General features: G+C 38.6%; 1 protein-coding gene across 2 annotated transcripts in view; it reads right to left on the bottom strand.

Moving 5' to 3' along the window:
• Positions 1-710: 710 nt before the first annotated feature.
• The window catches only part of LOC139942145 (uncharacterized), a 30,757-nt gene continuing 4,703 nt past the window's right edge, over positions 711-26,764 (bottom strand). The window contains exons 5-10 of one of the 2 annotated variants that reach the window (XM_071938875.1): positions 25,114-26,589; positions 24,660-24,846; positions 19,438-19,540; positions 18,803-19,021; positions 3,402-3,508; positions 711-2,734 (exon numbers count right to left, since the gene is read on the bottom strand). In XM_071938875.1, coding sequence (XP_071794976.1) covers positions 2,635-2,734; positions 3,402-3,508; positions 18,803-19,021; positions 19,438-19,540; positions 24,660-24,846; positions 25,114-26,589 — 2,192 coding nt within the window. In that variant the 3' untranslated portion in view covers positions 711-2,634. Of the gene's footprint in view, positions 2,735-3,401; positions 3,509-18,802; positions 19,025-19,437; positions 19,541-24,659; positions 24,847-25,113; positions 26,590-26,764 lie in introns of both variants that reach the window. The other variant, XM_071938873.1, reaches the window with a different exon arrangement.

Below are 26,764 nucleotides of genomic sequence, written 5' to 3' on the forward strand. Positions count from 1 at the left end.
CAAATATAAAAACGGCTGCTGGGGGCGGTGGTGCATGAAATAGCAATGAATAAACATTCAGGGACATTTTCCACACCCACAAATGACTATTTATATCCCTAATCTTTTCATGGTATTGATTCTTAAAGGGCCATCAAAGAACCGGCTTTGAATAGAGGGAATTGGATGAAAGTGAACCATGGTGTATAATTACTGCAGACTGAATGAGAACGAAGGGTCGTAGGCCTTGGAGACCCTTAGCTCGAAAACACTTCTCAGATTCAAATATTTTAGTGAGAAATGACTTCTTCCTCAAAAACTATGTTACTCCAGAGGGAGCTGTAGCTCACAATGTTGTGGTCCTTGCTCGATGTGTATACTATCGAAAAGAGGAGGGGTTCGCCCCGGTGTTCCTGGTTGTGGCTGCTTAATGCGCCGTAGCACCTTGTAAACCCTTATAAGGTGCTAAATAATTGGGTCTCAGAATTCATCACTGCAATAACTTATCTTTCTGAAAGTTTGTATATACTCGGCGCCTTAAGTACCTTGTTTGGTAGATACGTGCGCTATATAGGACTTCGATATTATTATTATTATTATTATTAACAGCTCACTGTTGCTTGTTAAGTAATTACCAAACTTGTTTAAGGTAAGAACCGAACAGAACAGCACAACCCGAATAACTAGATTTGCCCAACAAATGATCTCAAAGTAGTTACATCTTAAATCAATTTCATTTTCAAAACAAAACAAAACTTTATTATTTCAGAAAATCTGTTGTTGTCTTATATACAACTATTGGGCAAATTTATTAGTATTCTGCCCACAGCTCAAACAACCTACTTGGTACTTTCCAAAGGCACACACATGATAATAATGCATAGAGAACCATTCATAATATATGATAATTTTAGTAAGAAAGGCAAGTAAAGCCTGTATGAAAGCAACACAGTAGTATTATTTTAATATCTGAGTAAATTAATTCACATCTTCTATCTTTCGTTGAACAAACCATACAACCAATTTGTGTTCACAGCTAAAAGGTAGGGTCATACTTTAATAATGACTCCGAAAAAGTGTAGATTTTATCCCAAAACTTAAATATTATAAAGATGGTAACATTAGTAAGCATCCTGCAAAATGATTTTCATCTGAAGTGCCCCCCCCCCCATGATTAGACAAGTATTCAACTTAAACATTCACTGGTGACTTTTATTGTAGCAAAAAAAAGAAGGTAACAATTGGAAGCTGTTCGTTATCAGGATTTGATCCAATAAAATTTGTCAGAGAAAGTCCCAATTAGTTTAGGATCAACAGTCTCACTAGACTCTATTGTAGCTAAGACAAATCACAAAGAGAAAAGTTCATAAAGCATACAAAAATACATCAATAATGCGAACAAAATGGATGGGAAGAAACAACAGGAATCAACTGTCAGCAGTCAAAACATCTTTCAAAACCAAGTATTAACAAAAATAGCATAAAACGCTTGTTTGAAGCCACCACTCTGTGTTCAAACAAGAACATCAAGGACAACTTTAGCCTTGCTCAAGGCAGTCGAATTATTCACTCCGAAAAAAGACCGCCGCTGTATAAAAACCCACCCGTATTCACTGTGCGTAAAAACCCACCCGTATTCACTGTGCGTAACATCGCACGACACGATGCCCCCGTACACTATCCGCATGCGGAGGCCGTCAGGCCGACAGCCTTGTAGGATCTGTGTTGAAGCCACTGACCTCATTACTATAATAAGCGAAGAGTTCCCACGGTCAGCTCATTACCATAATGCCCGCGAAAGACGAGACATGTTTACCTCACACACCACCACCACGGACGCATGATAGGGTCCAAATGTCGTGATAAGGGAAGTGCGTGATTGGACGTCAAAATGAATAATTCATTTGCCTCACATCCTGTGTTGTCTGATAGGTCTGACGAACGATATACATATTCATGAGCTGCATACTAGCATATCCTCGAGCCCCCCCAATTTCGTCCACTATTGGAATTTTTTCAATACAACACATTAAAACGGGAAGATACAGATCCGACAAGGCTGTCGGCCTGACGGCCTCCGCATGCGGTTAGTGGTGTACGAGTGCGATGACTTGTGTGAACAGTATTCGTGCGATGTGACAGTGTGTATACGGGTTGGTCATTCGGTGTGATCGCACACACCATGCACAGGGTATACGGCGGGTGGGTTTACAGCTGCGTCTTTTCGGAGCGAATAATGCGACTGCCTTGAGCAAGGCTAGGACAACTTCAGGTATTTGTTATAAAACAATATAAAAACCTGTCTGAAAAGGGTTCAAGCAAAGACACACTTCAGGCCTGATACTTCATGGGGGCAATGGAGACAATTCCATTGCCCCTGGTCATTACATTGGTGCCCCTTAAAGTGTTCCAATAGAAATTTACAATTTCTCCATAGAGATTCCATTTACCAAGGAGAAAATGCCATGGTGCCCTAGTCCTTTCAAGGAGTATCATGTCTGCACTTCAACGTTACACATCTCAATTGTTGAAGATGCTCAGTTTCTCTTGAACAAAACTTAAAGTTGAAAGCTGCAAACATTGTTACCCTGAAAAAGAGGCCGACCACAGGGACTTGGGCATCTGACCCTCGTACCCAGGATTAAATCAACATCTTTAAGATGACATAACTTGTCCATTAGTTGAAGATTGTTGTGTACTTGGATTACTTCCTCCATTCACAAGATACTTGAGCCGAGAGAGATGCTCCATAGCCCTGAAAAGAAATAAAAATCATCCTCAATCAACATGGAGAAGGAGATCCAAGAAACACATTGAGATGAAATCTTGGAAAGAGTTAAGAACAATTGTAATTGACAGACATATAATGGTGTATTGGGCACTGAGGCAATGAGGCAAGGCGGCACAACAGAGGATTTGTGAAGTGAGTTAACAAATACCCAGACCATGTTTTGAGGAACATAACTTTTGGGAACAGTGTCCTCAGTGGTAGAGAAGAACATCACAAAGCTTGACTTGTTTTATTTTGAAAAAAATAACACAAGTTTTTGTTCACCAGGTAGACTTTAAAGAGTCTGAATTTTGATAAAAGTCTGAATTTTGATAAAAGTCTGAAATATCTCAAATGATGTCCACTGATCCCCTTTCCACCAATAACTAGGCCCTATGAAGAGTGCCTGTCCAGAACTAATCAATTTCACCTAGCACTCTGAGCAAAATACACTGTGCTGCCCAACACAGATTCCCCAAAGTTTGCACTTCAGCAATGATGGCCCCAGATTTAAACATAAATCATTTTGTTGAACTGCACGCCCTCGGTGGACTAAGTTGGATCATGGATTTAGAGCCCACCAATAGAATTGGTCCAGGTAGAACACTTGAAGATGGTCTTAGAGGAGACTTATGCCTAATTGAATCTGTACCTTTGAAGTGACTTGCCTCCCGGTGCCTCTTCAAAGTCAGTGCCACTCCCTGATGATCCTGTGTCTCTTCTTGTATAATTCAGGAAACTCTTTTCTCTACTTGTGGCCTACAAACAAATTGATGAAAAATACAAGATATAATTACACAATGAAAAGTCCATGAAAGTTTGTTTGTTTGTTGTATATTGGGGTGTTTGTTCGTTTGTTTGTTTGTTTGTTTGTTTGTTTGTTTGTTGATGTTGTTCTTTTGGGATTTGTTTTTTAAAGATCACAAGTACTGATCACCTTAGGTTATTTTAGGTTGTGGTTAAGCATTTTTTTTAATACCATAGACAGTTTATTCATTCTAATTGGTCATCACGTGATGGGGTTGTTTGCGGGAGCTAAAGCGAGGCGTTAATTTACGCGTAATGCAATCAATATGTCAAATCAAATATTTGAACACGATTAATGAGTATCAGTGATGCAGAAATTTGAGTTTTTAAATTTAATCAAGCATGCAAGTAAAATTTTAAGAAATAAATGCCACAGTGGTCACTAAATTTACAAAATTTTGACACCTTAGTTTTTTGAGATGTCCCAGAATAAAAGACTTGAGTAGAGAATATCCTAAAGTAAACAGAGAAAGCTTTTAAAGCTAAAACAATCTCTTGGATTGACAAGAACAATCCCAATGGAATGCATAAAATAAACAAAGGAGTCAAATGTAGAACTGCCAAGATTTTGCATCTTGCAATCAGGGAGATTTTACACCCAAGGCTGCTGCTGTTGACCACATCTCACTGTACCTTATCTTGATTCAAAGCAAGAAAGCAAACTAGAAGCTTCAGTTAAGCCATCTCATCCACAAAATTCCTTAATTTGATTTCAAAGCTAGGCAATACAGTCCAGTAATAGTTTGGGGAACAAAACTGTCTCCTGACGATGACTAGAGCAAGCTAGTCGAAACGTTGAGACCAACCCAAGAACTGACTTCGCGGTAGTATAGTTAGTTACAATCCTATAAGCTAAAGTAGTAGTCCCACCCTATTTCTATACCATCCGCCCAGGTATAGTTAATAAGCAGGACAGTTCGTTAGAAGTCTCCCAAACACCCGAACAATCTACTTCGGGGTAGTAGAATTAAGCAAGACAGTTCTCTAAGAACAAACTCTACCTGGCAAGTAGATACACACATGGTGTTACCGCAAACCAAATATATATTGATACCTCACCATGCAATGCCTCAAATCCTATAAAACTGCTTTGGTTTTAAATCTTTAAAATAAGAGAGTAAAACCATGTTTAGCCAAAAATTGATAATTATCTTTTTCATGTTGTCTTCACAAACCACAAAGGATGGTTCATGATGTTCAGGCTAACACTGCATGTTTTGAAACATAACAAACAAAAAATACATCACCAAAGCCAGCTATAAAACTGTTCATGATTTTGGAGTAAACAAACAATTAATAAAGACTTTATTAATGCCACTATATAAAAAAGCTGTAAGATTTGGAACAGAAACAAGAAACTGTTGTCAGACCTCTGGGAGAGCAATAAATTCTCAAGATTCCCACTGGATTGTAACGTGATTACAACTCCCGAATTTCACAATTATTCTTCATATTGTATAGGCGACTATAAAAAAAAAGTAAAATCAATGGTTGCACTACACTAACATTTGGTCCAAATGGGTGTACCAAACAGATTAATATATAAACTGTACAGACACAACCTTTTATTTGTAAAGGTATTATACCGGATTAACAGAGCTCCCAACATATTTGCAGACAGTAGTCATGTTTTGAGTTATCAACCATAATATAGGCCTTAGTAAAGTAACAAACCTGTGAACATGCTTAATGTGTGAGCTGGAGCAGGAGAAAATAGTGGGAAAAAACGAACAATTTTCAAGTGGTTAAAGTGTTTCCACTTTTAATGAAACTTGATTAACTTTGGCTTTAAAGTTATAAATTCTGCCAATCTATGCTCATTGTGATGTAAAAAGAGCAGGGATAAAAAATAATCTGGTGGCATGGTTGGCTAGAGCGTAAAGCACTCGCCTCTCACCACTGTGGCCCTGGTTTGATTCCTATCTCAGGTCAATCAAGAGTTGTGCAATGGTTTTCTTCTATGAGGTACAGTGGTAGGACAACCTATGGGGTGATTTTTAGAGCCCTTGGCCATCTGTAATTTAACACTCAACCCAAATCCCCCCATCTGGCAGGTAAGCCCCAAAAAGTCATTGTTTCAAACACGTCAGCTGTTTCTAACGCCCAGCAAAGTAAATCATCAGTCCCAAGGTGCAAATATTATAGTCCCCACAAATATGAATTTATGGGTCTGTTATGAAGAAATCTAGGACCAACAGTCAGAGTGGTAAGTGTGGATGTACATAAGACATAAGTGTCAGGCGATAAAAGAAGGGAATGGTTTTGTATGAGGAAAAGTGGAGTCAAACTTTAATAAACTAGCGTTTATTCCCTAAAAATAACCACTACCCCTGACCCTCACCATAGTGACACAGTTCTGTGATGTCAAGTTATAAAACCACAAGGGAAACTGACTGGCTAAATTTAGATAGTTCGGGATTGATCAAAGAAAAATTGACAAGAACTGGACTTGAGCCTGCCAGCTCTAAATTAAAATGCTGGCGCTCAACCAACTGAGCTATTGAGCCCCAATGATTCTATTTCTCCCAATGTTTCTCCTCATATCTTTGTTTGGGCAGCCAGTCAGATGTGATGTAATAGGCCTAATGCATTTACCTACAAACCCTTGCCAAGTTCAATCAGAATTCTGGCTCAAAATATTTTCCTTTTACCAACTGCATTTTTAAATACAGCATTATTTTCTTCATTTCATCGAAGGGAGAAAAAAATCTTATAAACCACATAAGCTCTAAGAATATCTGAGGAATTCAGTGTTATATTTACAAACATTAAACTCAGCATAAAAATAGACAGTAAATGTACATTCAACGAAGACACCATCTGCGTCCCTTCATTATCTTGCCATGAAATCAATTCCTTCAACTCATTAACAGAAGTGCCACTTCGGAATAACTTAAAGTTCTCATCTCCTATCAAGTTATCTCAAGTCTGCATGTATTTATTAAATTTGATATTCAGATAGAGTTTGATTTTAAAGCAGTTAGTCACAGGATTATGCAGGGGGGAGGGCAATCTTGCATCTTCCTTGATCGTAAACTTCATGCAAATACCAACCAAACAGAGAAATGTGACTTAACAATACAAGTATTGTCAGGAAATATAACATTAAATCATTAGACATGCCAGGTTAAAAACAATTGCCCAAAACATAAATGAATAAGCACATTTCCTTCACTTCTATTTCATCCATGGGATTCATAATTTACTCGATCTACCTCATGGTCAAAGCAAAGAGAAAGCATGGTCTCTAATGGTCAAAGTAACAGGCTGAACTTAATCGCCCATAAAGTTCAAAGGTGTTTATGCTTTGGGCAAGCATCTCGGTTTAAGAAAAGGAAAACAATACCTGGAAAAGATTTTGGACAGTTTATGATGAAATCTGACAGTCAAACACCGAAGGATGAAGTATTTAGTTCTCAAATCTGAGTGTCAGTTTTCTTGTCTATAATCACTATACATATTGGACCAGCCAATAGGCCATTGGTGAAATGACAATTTGGACTGCCAACAGGCAAAGATCAATAATTCAAAGAATGGGGAAAGTGACCCCCCTTGGGTTTGGTTCTTAAGGTCAGTTTCATGGTACAAAAGGTCAAATGAGGTCAAATTTGTAGCTGAAGGGTTTATGTATCAATTTAGAACTCTAATAAATCTGTTTTAATCATCCTACCTAACAAATTTGTGAAATTAAAAGCAAAATGGAATGTTTTTACAAAGTGAAGATCATATCGTAAAACAAATCTGACTGTCTTTATCAGGAGTGAAAGTTGTAGCAGACAACAAAGTCTTTAACTAGGATCCACATTGCATGGCTGTGTGAATCATGGCCAGAGTAGGGGATTGTACCACACAAAGTTTAAATAAACATCCCATGAGAGTTCCCATCTGAGCTCCTGTTGAAGGATAGGGGACTGCATCATGTTCTCACTCATGTGAGAAAAGTACCGGTATCCCCTGACTTGACCATGGAGGTAGAAATAGTTTGTGACCAACTTGCCACTCATCGCAACAAGTGGAGGTTGGGATTTACTCAAATAAACATGACCTGGAGTCAACATAAGTGCATTCTGCAAACACGAATGTTGAGTCAGAATCAGGTGGAGAAGAAAAAGACAGAATCCAGAGCATGTCTTGGTAGAACCATGTAACTTGGTGGGTTTGATGGTTTGATCTAAAATATTTGACATTGAAACATTGGAGAATAGTGGGGTTAAGGGGTAGAGGAGTGTTTGTACCACAGTCAATGGGTTAAAGGTGTCGGTGGGGCTGGGTTAAGTGATGGTTAGGGTTAGTAATAAGTTTGTAGCCAACACAGAAGAGTAATTCAACCCAAACACCCTGTTTTTCTACAATTTGTAAATACTTTATTGGAGAGCAGCTATATGGAGCAGTGTCAGAACTAGGGGTAAGGATTCTGGCCTATAGGGGTGTTGAGTTTCAGCTGCTGTGTGGTCCTGAGTGATAGGACACACTAGAGCATTGAACTAGTAGAATGGAGTACTTGTCCAACAGTATAGAGTGTTTATGAAAATTGATCACCATTCAAGGTAAAAATAAGGGAACCAATGTGTGGTGAAGAGGTTTTCAACTAGTGGTATAATCCCAACGAGGCCTGGTTCTTGATGATTTTACCGAGACGAAGTGGAGGTAAATTATCAAGAACCAGGCCTCGGCGGGTTTAAACCACTAGTTGAAAACCGATTCAACACACTTTGATTCCCATTCATAAATACCTTTCCGGTCAAAAACATCATCACTTTTTGGTCAAAAAGTAAAATAAATGCAAAAATTATAATTGTTAAATGATCTCTTTCAACACAACCAGCTATGAAATGATAAAGCCCTCCGCCGCCCTCGGGTAAACAACTCCTTATAAGGGAATGTTGTGCGCGTCGCGCGTATCGCGTGATGTGGCACAACTGCTTCAGCCGTTGCTCTCCACCAATAGGAATGAAGAAACTGTCTTACAAGAACAGGTGCAAGGTCGCGTGTCACGCCCATGAATTAACACATTTTACCAGTCATAAACAAAGGTTTATACACACCCACGTGACGCGCTCTCCACCAATAGGAATAGCGAAACTGTCTGAGGTATTTATGAATATCCAGTTATTACTGCCAAAGCGCTGACCTGAAACAAATGTATAGGCCATGCTTGTCATTCAATTATTATGCTTTCATCTAACTGCATTCTGCTTGACTGTTTACCCTTCGTTTCAGGTTTACTTTGTGTTGTGTTGTGGTGTCGATTAGAATTTTAGAAAGACCCTGCTAAGATTCGAACCTAAAATACATCTTTAATAGTACAAGGAAATAATTCAAATACAGTCAGTGTTGAAAGTCTTGGGACCAGTCTCGGTCTTAAGACATTATTTTTTTCCAGTCTTGGCTTCTGTCTTAGACATCCAGGGGTCGGCGACAACACTGGATACAAGATAAGAACTGTGCTGTGAAAACAAATTGCTGGTAGGTTATCATTGAGTTTGTAAAAAACAATGGCTCAAGAAAATTTATTGTTTTGTTGCATCTGGATATTGAAAATAACATCCTGGTAGATAATAAATGAGTTTGTAAAAATAATGGCAGATTTATAACCAGCTGTAATGCTACTCAAAACATTTCCAAGGTATAGGGAGATTGCCAAGATTACAGATAGAGATTTCAGTTGGTAGAGCACTGAGGACATGCAGGTGAAAATATGCAACTGGATTTTTGTTTAATAATTTGATTCTGTCGGTGAGTCCTGCTTGTGGTTAATTACTTTTTATTAACACATCTTTTTGGTGACAGTTTTTAAACTTATGAACTTCCCTGGCTGACTCCTACAGTCATGATAATTATTGTTCAACAATTTAAAATGAAAAATTTACAGTTTTTGATAAAAAGCACTTCAAACAGTGGTTCACATAAATTACCTAATTTGTACATGCATCAACTGTTCTTTACATGATGTTCCTAAGATTACACACTAGTATGCCTTAACAAGTTTCCTTAGTAACCAAATAGTTGAGATATTTGGTATAAAGAATTTGACCTAGTAACAGACTGGGACCTAGTGTGTGGAATTTCATTCTCTCCATGCCTTGACCTTAACCAAACCACATGGGGAGAAACACAACACAACACCCATCCAGTGTCAACTGTGGGTCCCACAGTTATGCACTTAACTTTTGGAGTGCACTTGAAATATTATGACCTTGAATAAATGGACGGTAATGCATACAGTTTTGAAGTTTAATGCAAACATATTCAAGGGTTCTGTACTTCATCCGTAGACTAAGCAGTTTGTTATAAAGTTTGAAATAAATACTGACTCTACAGCCTTTCAAGCTGACACATAGTTGACTTCAACCAATTCCTCAATCATTTCATTAAGAATCTTTGTTGTGGCAGCCATTAAGGTTTCACCACAACTGGGATACAAGTGGGTGACAGGGGGGGGGGACTGCATGGACTGGCATGTTGTACAGGGGGAATATAAATGTTGTCAGTAGAGCAATGTCAAGAAAACCAGATATAAACACCTATGACAAGCCTGATAAGCCAAAAGTGGCTCGGGACAGACTTTATGTTTATGGCATTATGTCCCTCCACGAACAAACAGTAGTACCAGTAGTAGGTAAGGTTGATCATTGTTTTTTCCACGATAAAATTTATTCAAATCTTGTTTAACACCGAAAAGTTATTACCTGGATTCAAGAAAACAGCCCACTTCCTTGCCTAGATAAACACAATAAACCAAAGGAATGCCACGTTCAGTTTCTTCAAACAGTTTGAACAAACTAAACAACAAAACAACCAGGAGAGCTTTTGGCTCTGTGCAGTAGCCATGGTCAATATTTAAATAAACTAAAAAGGTTCATTCAAACAGTGAAACGTGGATTCTCACGTTTGCTGAAAAGGCTCCTTCTATTATGAAAATACCAGCAGAATTTTTTTATAATCAACCCACGCATTTATTGACGATAACATTTGCTAGTGCCCCAGAGTTATGTAAAACCTATGTTGGCTAAATACGTCAATGTGTGCTGGTTACCGGTTTTATTGCTTTGAATGCCCCTCAATACAAATTTTTTTTCTTTTAATCAGGTGTTACTTTGTTTACTTCCTTACAAAAACTGTACAGTACACTATTTTTTTTTCAGTTTCATTTCAGAGAATAGAAAGTGGCAATGTTTAACCTTCATATTCTTCTTAACCGGTTTACTTAATTCACCCAGTTAAAGATCTCACAGGTTGGGTTTCTTGAAAACAAAGAAAGACTGTTTTCAGAAAACAATTACCACTCTCTTCAGAGTAACATATTTCAGGCTCTGAGTGAACTAATTCCTGCTTGTACATTGCAGCCTGTAGTAAATTTAGACCTCGGGAATAAATACACAAAATATCACACGAGCAAACCCATCCAGCCTCCTGTATGTGGTTTAATGTACCAGTACCACAGCCCCCCCCCCCCCTCACTTTCTATGCCTTCATTGTGTTCTAAAACCTTTTTTTAAAAGCTTAATTATTATTATTATTATTATTATTTTTTTTTTTTTCGGGGGGGGGGATACTTCTTTATGGGACATTTTTCTATTTTGTCATAAATACCGGTATATACTTCTTTTTTTTGGAGGGGGGGGGGGGGCTCTTTCACATTTCAGTCATGGTATACCTCCCAAGTCTCACGTCACCCGACTGTGAAATCTCTTGTGTCCACCATTCACCACAAGCCACCACCAGGTACAACTTGTGAATAAGTCAACAATGAAACATCCTTGGCTTTGTTAAAAAGCAGCCAGCAAATATTCCTCAATAAGCATTGAAGCTGTTATGGGAAGGTTTTTTTTATAGCTAGGGGCTTCATGGCATTATTGACCTGCAATTCTTATTATGATTACAAAAAGACTTATGAAAATAATGGTAAACAACACGGGGCAATGCTGTCATGAAAACAAATTTCAGAAGCGACAAGTTTCGTTAATCTGCTATACTTTCCCAGGGTGGGTCTGAACGGACTGTGCAAGTCTCACGCAAATAACAAATGAGAAAACAACTCAAAAGAAGACTACATTTTTCTACAAAGTAAAATTTTCTTTTTCAGTTCTATTTATACAATATTCTAGAAAATAAGAATACCCTTATTTCCCTGAATGAAAGCTCAAAATCAACTGCTTTTATATTGCAAAACTCTCTGATTGATCAAACTTTTTGCCCTGATCTGACAGTCATGCATGTGACTTCAGATTGTCTAAAAAAGGGGAATTTCAAGCACAATTATAGACTCTTAACTGAGAAACCTAAAACAAGAGGATCAGCTGATCATTCTTTGACAGTTAGTAACTCCATAGTGACATCATGGAGGGTGACACAAAGCTCTCATCTCAATCTGGTAGTTTCAAGAAACCCTTTTTGTCTATGACTATAACTTACACAGAATCAGACCACCTATACTGATGATTGATGCCAGTACTCAGTCACGTAAAACTGGAAGTTCGGAACTATTTTTTCCCTGCATACAATAAAAGCTTTTCAATGGCCCAATGTTATTGTTAATACACAGACCTCAAACTCATGGCACCTGCTATGGAATTGAAAACCTGGGTATACAAAGGGCTTCGTTTTAAACCACTCTTTGAATAAACCATTAAAAGAGAATAACAACTCCAAAACATATAACGTATGTTAGGTTTTTGGGCGGCAAAAACAGAAACATGGACACGCATGAACAATAATCTGACATCATTCTTACACTACAACATGACTCAAACTTCAAAAATTTCTCACTCCAAGATTCAGCAAAATACACATTTGTTGTTTTTACTACATAAGTAAGTGTTCTCATTCCTGTTGTTTATATTATTGTATAACTTGAGTTAGCACCACTTTTAACTTGGCCGAACCTACAAACATCTTGCTCACGGATTTTAAAGATTCAGTAAGTAATTAGATTCAACAGAAAATTCAAAGCCAGTTTACACGTGCCTGTTTTAAAGCTTAACTCAACAACATAACATGTATTCCAACCACCTTAGATTTCATCAATAATAGGGATGAGATTATATGAAATTTAAAAGTTAAAAAAGACCCTGCTATGGCCCAAACATCGGGCCAATAGGCATAATTATGTTTTGGGGTTAATACCATAGGTCCTTTTGGTTGGTAGCAGTTTGCAACAACAAATAATCTTAAAATCCTAGTTACAATTCTCAAAATACCTTTTTTCAATAGCAAATGCCAGTTGACCGTCCACACTTTCATCCAAAGCTTTTTTTTCCCCCTTTTGTTTTTGTTTTTACCCCAACTAAAGTAATTCTAATTGTTTTCATGTACTTATGATCTTGTCACCATTCTTTCAGCAATTGATTTATTTATTTATAGACTTCTTTAAAATTATTGTTACTTCAGAACAGTTTTATTCTGACTCTTTCCACCTTGAAATATTCAAAATATAAAATAAAAAGGCCTTCATCCTCTTATTTTAAAACAACCCCTGGATGATCAACTGTTGGATTTCTTTTACTTTGCCTAATCCTTAGGTAATCTATTTGTAGTTTATTTAAAAAAATGGATTCTTAAGTCTTCTGTGGTGTTTCCTTATGACTATACCAGTTATTTCCTTGCCCTGTGATTGAAGAAATTTAGACATTCTTCAACAAGCAGTGGTTATGAAAGTAAATTCAAACTGGATTTATCTTCTATTGTTCACTCTCTGGCAGTTAACAATAACCCCTTTTGCCTCAGCAGATTCCATTCATATTCAAATGAACAAGGTGACCCATTATGACTTGGTAATAATCTGGTCTGACACCACCACCTCATGAATAATAAAATAAGCTCCACCCACTTTGGGTGGAACTCTGCATATTTAATGAGCAGGGGTAAATAATAAAGTGTACATGTACAGGTAGGATCCACTCTGGTACCAGGAGGAAGGGGACACCAGCCGGCATGACTCATAGAGTAGGAGGAGGGTGGGGTAGAGACCGAGTTTCTGAGAATCATTGACTTGTTGTCATTCTGAGGTCAAGTCCTGGGGTCAAGTCCGAGACCAATACAAGTCCGAGTCACAAATCACTTTACTTTCTTCAATTATTTTGGGTTGGTTGAACAAAGAAAAATTGCCTTACCCTTAAGCAGAACTTGAACCAGCAACCTTTGGATTAACATGCTGGCGCTCTACCAACTAAGCTATTTATTTAACGCTAATGTTGGCAGTCTCTGATGTGTTAGATCCCTGGCTATATGGCAGTTACAGGTTGAATGGTTTCTGACTTGCACTCAGAAGAAAGACACCGACATAATCAGGGAATGCCAGCATTAGGGCTAGATAGCCCCGTTGGTAGACCACTGGCACTTTAATCCGGAGGTCAGCCCCGTTGGTAGACCACTGGCACTTTAATCCGGAGGTCAGCCCCGTTGGTAGACCACTGCCACTTTAATGTGGAGGTCACAGGCTCAAGTTCCGCTCTTGGTCAAAATTAACTTGTATTTGTGTTTGTATACGTGCTGCAGTGCCAACATTTTTCCCATCGCCAATAACGATAAAAAAATGGATCCGAAAAATTATGTATTTTCATAGAAGCTTTTGTTAACAAAAAAAAAGTAATACACTTAAAGGCAGTGGACACTATTGGTAATTGTCAAAGACTAGCCTTCACAGTTGGTGTATCTCAACATATGCATAAAATAACTAACATGTGAAAATTCGAGCTCAATCGGTCATCAAAGTTGCGAGATAATAATGAAAGAAGAAAATACCCTAGTCACACGAAGTTGTGTGCGTATAAATGGTTGATTTCGAGACCTCAAGTTCTAAACTTGAGGTCTCGAAATCAAATTCATGGAAAATTACTTCTATCTCGAAAACTACTCCACTTCAGAGGGAGCCGTTTCTCACAATGTTTTATACTGCCAACCTCTCCCCATTACTCTTTACCAAGTGAGGTTTAATGCTAATAATTATTTTGAGTAATTACCAATAGTGTCCACTGCCTTTAAAGAGAAGTACAAATGTACATGAACATGATACAGGTGTATCCACCTGCTAATTAACGGTATATTTATAGGTTCAGGCTCAGCTGATGTTACAAGCCATTACTGACCCCAAACAAACTAGGTATCCTGACCCCAAACAAACCTAGGTATCCTGACCCTATCATGATACCCCTACCCTCATTATCCTGATATCTATCATCAGCTTGACTAACAGCAACCCTTACTGCACCTACTGTTGACTGACACAGGTGGTCTGTAGCACCATACTCCTAAACCCTACAAAGAGATCTTCCATCCATGATCCAAAGCGCTGACCCTGGTTCATGACTCCACTGTGGCTGTCTTCACCTTACTCCCTAGGGAGGGGGTGTAACTAGGTGACCTGGTTCCCTATTAACCCCCTCCCTCCCCCCCCCCCACATAAGGGTGGGTGGTGGTAGCACTGGTAGAGTGCTAAAAGGTCTTTAGAAGTTTGACTAATTGTGGATTATAATCAGAGCGCAATCTTATATTTGGAGGAGTGATCATCAAAACGAAAATAGATCCATTTGAATCCATTTAAAAACAAAACATCTGCTCTTTTATAGCGCAATTCCAAAGAATGGTTATTAAACTTCAAACATTACTCCCTTTGGAGTAAACAGCCTTCGCTTCCAAGTATGTAGCACACTAAGCTAAATCAATCACACCTCGGTACCCATTTAAACCCCTGGGTGAAGAGAAGCAACTATAGTCAAGTGTCTTGCTCAAGGACAGAAGCGTCGCAACAGGGATTGGAACCAACACTGATGACTCAGCCACCAGAACGCGGAGTCCAATGCATTAAACCACACGGCTACGACACGCCAAAAACAAATCTTCTCTTTGGATGATTTACAACACAAAGATTTGCATTCGGCAAGTAGGTTTTATTAAAACCATAAGACTTTAACACTACATAGCAATTCCCAATCCTAATGCCACCATGTTCAGTCTGCAGGACTTGCAATCACAAGGTTGTGGGTTCAAATCGGCCAAGCTTACTGCCAAATTAACAATGATTACAAAAAGAATTCTCATCTAGATACTGAATCACAATTGATTGATTTGTGCAATTCCTAAGTTAAACCAATGTTTGTACGAGAGAGAGGTTGGCCGTTGCCAGCTTAGTTAGTGTTAATATCCCCTTGTGGGAGTTGACGGAGTTCCCTCTTTGGGTAACATACTGAACAAACAACAAACATTGTCCAAGTTGAAGAAATCACCATCAGCCAGACATGCACATGCACGAAAACCACAACAAAACAAAAACAGTTTCTTCTTCTCCATAACCTGACCACTATGTTCAAAGGGTTTTTCACACCACTTTGTCTGATGATGTGATAATTGATGACGTGCTGATAGAAAACTAGAACGAAATGTATTTTTTCCCCCAAAAAACCAATGGTGTATCTTCTCTGAACATGAGAATTTTAAAAAAATTGCTAATTTTAAAAGATTTTGAAAGCCATAAACCTAAAATATATATAACATAGTTCTGGGAGTGCATAGAAAAATCAGACTTAAATTCAATTATAAAGACGTGCCTGGAAAAGGAATAAAGTAGTTACCACAATTCATAGTAGGTTAATCACCTGCTTTTATGGCACTTGACATCAGGTCAAACAGTACAATAATAAATGGCAGAAGTCACAAAAACACATGGCTTAAACAACTCAGGGGGCATGGAAAAACACATGGCTTAAACAACTCAGGGGGCATGGAAAAACACTTGTTTAAAGGGTATAGAGCTGACTTAATCTGATAAATAAAAATGATTGATTAAGCTTAAGAAGCGTTCAACCCATTTTCATTTTCTTGTTTAAAATTTACACACAATCCGGACTGCTCAAAGTAGACAAGTTGGTGGGTAGGAGAACAGTGTGTAAGAGTGCTTATAATAAAATCAGGTGAAGCAACAATCAGGCTAGGTGAGAATAAAGGTTTGATTCAAATCATGCACTAGTAATGAACTTTGTGATCCCCCACCCCTAATATCTAATTTTGTTTTTTTCCTCCCCCCCCCCCTCCCCTTTTGGCACCCGTACAAAAGCTTTTAAATTTTAAATATATTTTAAATGGGCCTGCAGGAATTCCAACCCTGCCCTAAAGTTACGTCATACCATAGAATTCTCTTTGGTCATACATCACTTCAACAATTGACAATAGATATGAAAATATTGATAAATGCCAACCAACTGCATTATTGGAACAAAATTCCTCTAAACATTTGACAGGATTTATGAGGGCTTTTAGTGGCGAAGTACAGAACTGGGCATAAACAAGATATGACGGAGTGGTTTGTGTCATTTGTTTAGTTGGTACGTGATCATTAACAATGATGTTTAAATTAAAGGGTATGTTGCCTTCAGTTTGGGCGCTTTGGGCCATAAAAAGCGGTGGTTTTGAAATGTGTAACAATAATAATATAATAATAATAATAATAATAATAAAGGAAACTTATAATGCGCCATGTCTGTCACAGGTGACACTCCTGGCGCAGGAACCCTAACAAAGCTAACAACTGAAGGAACTATTAATTAAACAAAATAAACAGAAGGAGAAGAAAAGATGTTTTCAAAATAAAATATAACAATTCACACAAAAACCCTTTAAAATATCTGGTTTTCCTTTTACTTAGTGAACAAACTAGGTCAGCCATTCTGTTTAAATAACATTTCTGACTACACAAAATGGTAGACCATATTGGCTCATGAAGTAAAAAGTGTATTTGTGTGAATCATATATTTAAAATATCTTTTTAACCTGTATTCATTTCATAACAAATGCATTTAAAGCCCAAATCAAAGTGCTTGATCCAAAAACGTGTCCCTTTAAGTACCAGCACATTCCACAGGCTCTTCTAAAGAAAAAACAAGGCAAAAAACAACAACAGAACAATCGACCCTATCTTTTAAAATACAGGAAGCTGAAATTGTTCCTATTTTTTAACCAACTCTACTAACTTATCAACAAAATAATTGAGAGACTTCATCCAAACCCTGTTCTAGATGGCCAATAGGTGGCAGCAGACATATTTTATGGTGCACACAACTAAGGTGTGGCTTTTCAATCACCATTAATTAACCAGTTGTTGTACATTTAACTATTATTTGTGTATGTGGTTTCCCATCCTACCATTAACATCAAACCGAAATGTTGTGGGTGTTCCTAGTCTCTGTAAATAGTTTAAACTTTTCAGAAAGTATCTTGCAATCCACTTCAAAGTCAGCCACAAACCAAAACGTAAAGGTATATAAAGCGCCTCATTAAGGACCCTTCCAGCACTTTCCAAACCCCCTCAACCGCATAGTAAAACTCCAAATACCCAATTTGTTTCGATGCCAGCTAGTTGAGATCAAGTTTACAACCATAAATTATTCTAGCAACATTTGGGATTTTCTTATTTCAACTTGACAGAGTAATATATTGAGAAGGATTTGTAAGGATCCAGATAATGTGTCTGTAATCTCCCTCCTGGGATAAAGGAGTTTGTTTTGAAGTTTGTTCCGGAATGTTCCAAGATCATAAAACCTTCCTGTGATTCCCTCTCTAGAGAGTCGAAAATGGGTTTAGGAATTCAAGGATCGAGTCTTGGGATACCATGAAATATTGGTCTACAACTTTGTCCTCTTATAAAATAACCTGCGCAACAAAGAGGTGAATAAACGGTCAAAGACATGAAACAACATGAATAAACCAGACCTAGTTTTGAAATGGTATACAATGCAAATAAATCAGTTGGCAAATGTACTTCACTATGGTAAGAAGAAAACTTCTCAGTAATTAAAAGAACTAAATTGTACAACAGCAAGGTTTTAACAAGATGAGACTTGCCGGTAGTTTTAAGGAAGGGGTGGGGTAAGGGTAGGAAGGCGGGGAGGGGCCCTTGAGGGGACAAACGTGTCAAAGCTAATTACAAACAAAAGTGTTTCTTCCTATGTTGATGTTCATTTCCAAAGCTCATAGCCTGCTTCTTGCAAATATGCATTACTAATCAGCAACAGAAAAATCACACATTTCGTTGATTTTGATTGTTTCTTCATCAAAGGTATTGATTAATGGCAATAACAGTGTGGGGCGCCAGTCTTCACTGCGTGGTAATGACCTTGGTTGGTGGCTGGACGCTGTTAATGGACCTAGCTTTCGACTCGGTCCAGCAGCCAGTAGCTAACCCAGTCATTAGCACACATTGAAGACCAGCTCCACAAACTTTAATCGTCTAATTACAAATCGATTAGAACTAACCTTTGACCCAGACTGTGGTGACCAGGATGAGGTTGATCGGATTGAAGAGACGACCTCTCCTGCCTCATTGGTAGGTGCTGGAGTATAATTGGTAGGCACTGGAGTATCTTTGGTAGGCGATGATGCCTGGGAATTCGGGGCCATTCCTTGCAAGGTAAACAGCATATTTTTCAAAGCTTCTACAGGGCCTGGTTGCAGTCCACCGGTCAGTTTCTGAGTCTGCTGAAACCAATTTTTATAGGAATTCTTAAAGATCGGTTCATAGATTAGTAAAATCTCCAAAAATTATTGGAAAAAGAAACTTGGTACCAGATTTACTGCACATCTCAATACATTAGCCTTTGAGGTGAGGTGGAGACTACAGTCCCGAGTGTACTGCTTGGTTTAGGCGTATACAGACTAATCTTTCCATACTTAGTAATGCCATTCTATTGTGTCCGCCATAGCTCAATAATACATGAAAATAACCGCGGCATCCACAGCGATTGCCCTGGTACCCTGTGCTTTTGCTGTTTTGCCCTTTGCAAAATTCAAAAACAAATTTACATTTTTCTCATGGAAGTGCCCCTTACCAGAGGGAATTGCTGTACCCCTTCAAGAACGAAATTCAAGGCCTGAAAATGACTTCCACTAACCTCATCAACTGACTTGAGACAATCATCCAAGAACTTAGCAACGATGTCTTGATTATGATTCGCATCATGCTCTTTGGTACCCTGTGCAGATTTAAGAGGTTTTCTGTATGAAAGGAAGAAGGAAAGACGAAAGGTTCTCTGTGATCAACAGGATAATGAGTTAAGGTTTTGCATGGTGGAATAAGATACTAAGTATTCTTTCAAGACACAGTGTATAAAATCCCTCGCAGAGTATAAAATCCCTCCCAGAGAGCACATCATTGGTTAGATTGAAATACAAAAGTCACAGCATTGCACATAACTTACATTGGGTAAAATGGTCATGGTAGAAAACTTTTATTGAATTTGTTTTGCTTGGAATGATTCAACTTGGTCCCCACACAGGAATTCCTCGGAAAAGGGAAAAATGGAACTATAATAACACATTCCCACAACTGTATGCAAAACATCCAACGGGCGCTTAAATTATTGTTGTTTTTTCTACTAGTGGAAAATTTGAACAACAAAATGCGTGCAATGCAGAAACAAAACAATGAGTAAACCACATTATTTGATAAGGATAGAGCCAAGTTGTGGAAACAAAAAAATAGTTCGTGGCCTGACGTTTGGACCCTAGCAGTCCTTCTCGAAGGCTAAATGACAACACAACAAACATGAACAGGTAACTAAGTGTAACATAAGCAGTAAAGTGGAATATAAAGATACATGTACAACCCCAAACAACATTCACTTTGGTCTCAATGGAGTTGTAATACAAGATATCTGGAACACTCCATAATACTCCCATAAAAACATTCACCCCCATAATGTGTTTGATCAGCGTAAAATGTTCCAACCAAACGTTGGGGGATTTTCGTCTTCTTTTCTTTCCTTCTCGTTCTTTTCTTCTTAGGGTCATTGGACTACTTCAAGAAAAGCGATTCATTGGGGAGGTTCATTGTACAGAAGTGTAAACAGCCAACAGGCGTCTGTTTTCAATAGCGGTTTATGTGACAACCACTCCGCCGAAAAGAGTAGGCTTGGAAGTTTGCCAAGTTCTGCCGGTTTGTAAAAGAACTGCGCTGAAGGGGGGGGGGGGGGGGCTTTGCGTAATTAAACTCATTGACGTTGAAAGTACCGACATTAAACTAAATGCCTGCATGTTTGTAACATGCACGTATGCATCTATTCAATTTAACATTGCACACGTAGGCTATTTTTAAAATACTAGAGTGTTATACTCTCCTATTTAAAGGTATTATACAGAATAAGTAAAGATTCAAAACATCATAGTCTGAAAGCTTACGACTGATAATGAGAGTTTGTACACTAAAACCTTTTCTTTTCTGTAAAACATTTCTCTCTGAAATGGGGTCAGATTCAAGAGAACTGTATCTGAAACTTAAAGAAAAGGCAACAGCTGATTTGGGTTTTTATAACCAAAATAAGGGACAATGCGTTGTTATGCTGAACAGTACGCATGGTTTTTCACTAGTGACCTAGGTACAGGAACAGGTATCAGGTAGTTGTTTGTTTAGTTTATTTTCCCATCAATGAGTTGCACAAATCAAAAATTAATTCGAACCCACAACTGTGTAATTGCAAGTCCTGCAGTCTAACCACTGGACCACGATGACAATAAAGTTTAATTAGCACTCTAGCTTAATGCTACCTTGTTCAAAGATCTAATCCTACGTTACTTAGTCCTGTACTACTACAAGAACCTATTAATTTCTACTACAAACATTCAATTCAGCCACAAGCGTGATGCAGTTCCTCACATGGTATCAACAACCCCTCGTACAAGTTCACTAATCTGAGATGACAGTCAGCCTAATTCATAACAGAAGGATTTCCCCCGAAATTTTAACAGACAGTTCATTCTCAAAAACTAAACAAAGTCCTCAAGCGATGCAGAAAAACTGCTCCCACTTTCTACGAAAACCGGACATGTACGTCAACACAATGTCTAGACAAATATTTTGGTTTAATATTTTACGAGGTTTGAACGCCACATCTTTGCGGTTAGGGGCTACCTGCAGAATAATGGCCTGAAACCACCCCCAGATTTGTGAAAATTATGGAGAAGATTTACAGCTTCTCCAACAGCTCTTTGACAGGAACAGCGGGGGAGAATAACTCTGCAATGACCCAGGCGAATATGATACGGGGGAATGGTTGGAGGTAAAGTGAAAGGTACACGTACAACGTAGTCCGGGAGTGAAGCGTACCCACCCTCATTCCAAATCTCTACTGGTACTCAAGGAAACCTTTTGGGGGATTATACTGAAAAATTGTTGTCTGAGATCCTCCTCCCCATAATTTTAAAAAGTGGAGAATTCTCCTCAAACTACTTTGCAAAATATTCATCATAAATAGATTGAGTAAATTGTGAATTGTGATTGAACTGGTAGTAGGTTCAATAGAATCTACATGCCTACAAAGCTACCATAAATCAACTTTATTATGACGTTTTGTTTTCAAAATAAAAAAGTGTAAAACGAAATCAGGAGCATTGACGCTTCCACACCTGTGCCACTTTGCATTTATACCCCCCAAAAAAAGAATAGAACAAATTAAACTTCACAAGCTGCTTCCCAACCAAAATTTAAATTAAAACTCTACAAGTTTTCCAGCTTGACATTACAAGGTCTTAAATAATCTTAACAAACTTTACCTGTGAGTGTCATTTTATTAAAAAAAAGGTGGAAACGGAAGCATTTGGGCAGACACTGTCCTTGGTCTCTCTCTTGAAATGTTCCAATGCAAAGCATCACCCCTCAACTTTCCATTTTGACTATAAATATCTTTTTAGAATTTGCTTAAAAAACCCACACTATAAAATAACCCATGGTACAAGTATAAATTACCAATCATAAAAAGTACATGTGTATCATCTGATTGTGATAATGATCATCACCATGGCAACATGAAATATGATTAATGGTGGCATGTGATTGTTCCTATGGTAACACACTAAGTACCCATACTAAACAGGCAGTTTAGTCCCTTTAAATCACTGATAGTGTGGTGTGACGCAGGGCATTTCTTGTTTCTCCATTTTGACCACCACGCCAGAAGGATTATTCCCCAGCAGGGTGTTCCCGGATCCATTATGTCATCTGAGCAGGGCAATGGAATAACAAATCGCCAGGGTAACAGCAGGATACCAGTGAGCGGCTGCTCGTGTTACAGACCCCCTGGTACGCATGTGAATCCTTTATATTTCATTCATGGCTTGCCCAGGGATCATATTCAATTACCTCCACTTCAACAACAGTTCAATTAAAGCGGTTTGAGCTATTTTTGGGGCCAAATGTCTCTTCAAAAAGCTACAACAAACCTTACAGTAACACATCAAAGTTATCACTATGATAAAAAAACAGCTGTGTACAAATTAATATCAGACGCTAATTTTTTTTTTTTTTGTGAATATTTTTTTATAAATTGAATTCTATGTTTCTAGTAATGAAAACATGGGTGCCTCATGAATTCATAGACTTAATCACTGTACCTTACAAGCCGGAGGAAACCTACATTTATAAGCAAAGGTGATGGCTATGTGAACCAGGAACACCAAGGCTTAGGGCCTACCCCTACTCTTCCAAGAGAAGTGTTTTGGGTTATTTTAACACACTCCCAATGTTAGTTCACAAGACATACAGCTTAATGCCCCATCTGAAGGAAAAAGCAATTCTAGTAGACAGGTAGGCCTACATCTTGCTGACACTAGTGACATCACCAGGGAATAAATCTATACTTTGCTGATCAGAAACACTAGAGCTTGAGTCTGGTCTCTTGTCTGCTCTTAAATAGACCGATCCATTAAGCTCCACTTCATTGCGTATTGACCAATCACAATACAGCGAAGGTCCGACAAATAAGGTCCGACATGCAAGCGCGCATGCTTGGGGCGCGAGGCAGAGTTGTGCAGAAAGGCATTGGAGAGGCTCACGTGTTCTTGCTCACATGTACGTCGTGGGCAGAGCCTAACCATTAGTAATGGATCGGTCTATTGTTACTTGATGGAATGCCAAGCCAAATGGCTAAGCATGAAGGGTAAAGTCATGGTTCAGGATGGTCTTCAACTTTGTTGAGACCATTTTGCATACTTTATCTTGGCCTTTTGTTTTTTAAAGAATGCTGGTTATCCTTTATATGTTGTTGAAATTGAATTGAATTGAATTGAATTGAATTGATTGAATTGAATTGAATTGAATTGAATTCAAATAACCTGATAAATAGTTATTATCCACCAATTATTGGGATGAAAACTATCCCGCACATCCCTTGAGAGTTCCATAATGAAGTTAGATATTATTTAATTACATTTGAGGGAACATGTGTATGATGGGCATACTAAGTAAGTGTTGTCTGGTTTCAATCTAGCGAGGGCAGCATTTAACACTCATGGATGGACACAATGGTTTGACTGTTAGTATCCCACCAACAGAGGGCGGTGTGATGAATTTGTGGTGAGAGCCACACAAACAACACTGTGACAACCCCAACAGAAACAGTGACTAACCATTTCAAAGATTTGAAATGTTGTTTAGTAACAACAGTTAAACAATATGCCTCAGATTAAGCTTTGATAAGTTGTAGTTTAATCTGAGACAAAATAGTTAAAAAAAAAAACTTGACCTAACACTCTCAAGAAAAGTTCCTCATTAAAATAATAATCCACAAGGAAAGCTGGCTGGGTAAATTTTAAATGATTTGGGTTGAATAAAAAAACATTTACTAGAGCGGGATTTGAACCAACACCCTCTAGAAACATGCCGGTGAGCTACCAACTGAGCCATTTGTTGATATCTTAACTCAGGGGTGTCAGCCTTACAACCGTTTACTGCAGTGTAGCCAGGGATCATGCCAAAATTACGATACAACTTGGGAAGCGGCAGCCAGAGGATCACCTTAAGGGGATGTGACTTTTTGTTTCAGATATCAATATAAACAAGGGAAATTAAAGTGACTTGGTAAATTTTTAATCATTTGGAGTTGAACAAAGAAACATTTTCTGGAGCAGGGTGTGAACCAACAACCTCCGGAAACTTGCCATTAAAAGGGCGCTTCCATTCAAAGACCTTAAAGTCTATGGGAAACTTTGAAAGGGGCACCAAGGCCAATACCAGAGACAACCAAGGGCTTTGTGTAATTCCTTGGAAGATATTAGGTCTTGATAACCACCAATTAATCAGCCAAAAAGACTTTTAAATTTTAAGAACATAAGATATACTCACAGTGATGGCAAGTTCTTCTCCCAAGATCGATCCCCATCTAGAACCTCATCAGTGAGTAGGCTGTTGTCATGGTTATCTGTGTTGCCATGATAACGATGTGAGCTGCTTGATTGGCTCTTGGCTGCTCGTGCATCATCAAGGACCTTCTGTGCTCTCAAGAGCAAAGTATCTTCTCTCTGACGCTCATCTGAAGAAAAGAGACAAATAATTAGACCGTTTTTGTAGTGATGAGTGGATTCTGATACTTAAGTTTTGTTGACCTACCACTTGTCAAGACTCATTAGTGGTGCTTTTGCTGTCAAATTCAGAAACACAATACTAGAGTTGAGATCACCGTTGTAGACTTGGCATTTTTGTTTGTAAATCACCTCCATTATTGGGCAAGAATTAGCAAAAATAACTTTTTATGCAGGTGAAAAGACAGCCTGCATACTAATGCCCAAATATGACTTACCTTCTACTAGAGTTCTCTCAGTCTGTCGTGCATCAAAACGCTGACCTCTTTTACTACTCTGTGACCCTGATCCCCTCTCAACAAAGTATCCATTCAAAGATCGTCTGGCAGGTGTCACCTCAAATGCAACAGAACGCTTAGGTGTACTTGCTAATGATGCTGCATGTCCCGTTTTAAGGGAAGAGAGTTTAAAGTTAGGGGTTCCCCTCATGGATCTCAAACTACCCCTCTGAGATGATTCAGTTTGAAGATTCAAAAACCTTGAGTCTTTCCTGATGCTGGAAGTCTTTATTGAGTTGGAAGGTAAGTGTTCCTCTGTCAATGCTGTAGTACCGTTTAAAGAATAAGAATCTATATTAAACTGAGATGGAATACTGTTGGAGTTTGTCTCACGTGATGAGTATTGTCCTCTTGAGTTGTGACTGGGTCGCTGAAATTCTTTACCAGTTGGAGAGGCCATGATGAGATCATCTGTGGTGAAACTTGAAGCTATCTTCACTCGTGGATTTGCTCCAAGCTCTAAAGAGTTTCCTTTTCTTCGATGAGCTTCACTGAGGAGATCATCAGCTGAGTTTGTCCTCATTAAGGTATGAGAAGCTGGAAGGGTATTTTCAAAACTTTTCAAGCTTCTGAAGTTACTTTGTTTTTCACTTATTATGGTAGAGTTGAGTTCCTGAATCCAGCTTGGAGGTGGCCTTCCTCCTTCTCTCTTGGATCTTACTAAACTGCTGATCCCGGAAACATCAAGATCCTGCACCCAGCTAGGAGGTGCCCTTCCACTGATGCCAGTCTCAGTTGCAACACCACTCAGACCCGTCTTATCAATGTCTTGGATCCAACTTGGGGGAGCCCTGCCATCCAGACGAGCCTGAGAAACGAGGCTGCTGGCACCTGTCGTATCCAAGTCTTGAATCCAACTAGGAGGTCGCCTACCTCCTTCCATTTTAGAGGCGTATGGTGAGGCAACATTTTCATTCCCCAAGTTTCTTTTCCTTTTATGAATATCATGTTTTGACGAACCAACATTGGAAGTAGAAAAACCTCTCCAGTCAGCTTTTCCAGGAATGGGATTTGGAAGCGGTTGTCCACTTTTCAAGGCATCACCAACAGTACCTGAGACTGACTTCTTAATTGGAGAAGTATTAACCCGATACCCAGGACCCCTTTCTTCCCTTCTTACACATGACCTCATAGAACTATCGTGAGTTCTTCCTCTGGTGGTTTGATTGTCATGAGAAGACCCGGCAAACCTCTGCTCATATTCTCTTCTGATACTACCCTTTTCCCGGTTAGATTCTGTTGGATTCCTTTTAGGCCTCTGAGATGGTGGCTGAGTTAGAGTTGGATAAAGAGGAGCATGAAGAAGAAGATCTGTTGAGAGACTTGTTCCACTCTCCACCTCCGTTATGACTGAACTCCCAGGTAGAGGTGAGAGGTCTGCTGTCAGAAGGCGAGAAAACTCTAGCATTGATTCAGCTGCAAATAACAAGAACAAATTATTCAACTTGTTGTTATCAACATATTATTTGTTGAACATAGTGGCCGAGCGGTCAAGCACACTTGACTCAAGCTCTGGTGTTTCTGTTTTGTGGACTTCAAGTTCGAGTCCTGGTCTTGACACTTGTGTCCTTAAGTAAGACATTAAATAAAA

The sequence above is a fragment of the Asterias amurensis genome, chromosome 9, assembly GCF_032118995.1.
Source record: "Asterias amurensis chromosome 9, ASM3211899v1".
Lineage (NCBI taxonomy): Eukaryota > Metazoa > Echinodermata > Asteroidea > Forcipulatida > Asteriidae > Asterias > Asterias amurensis.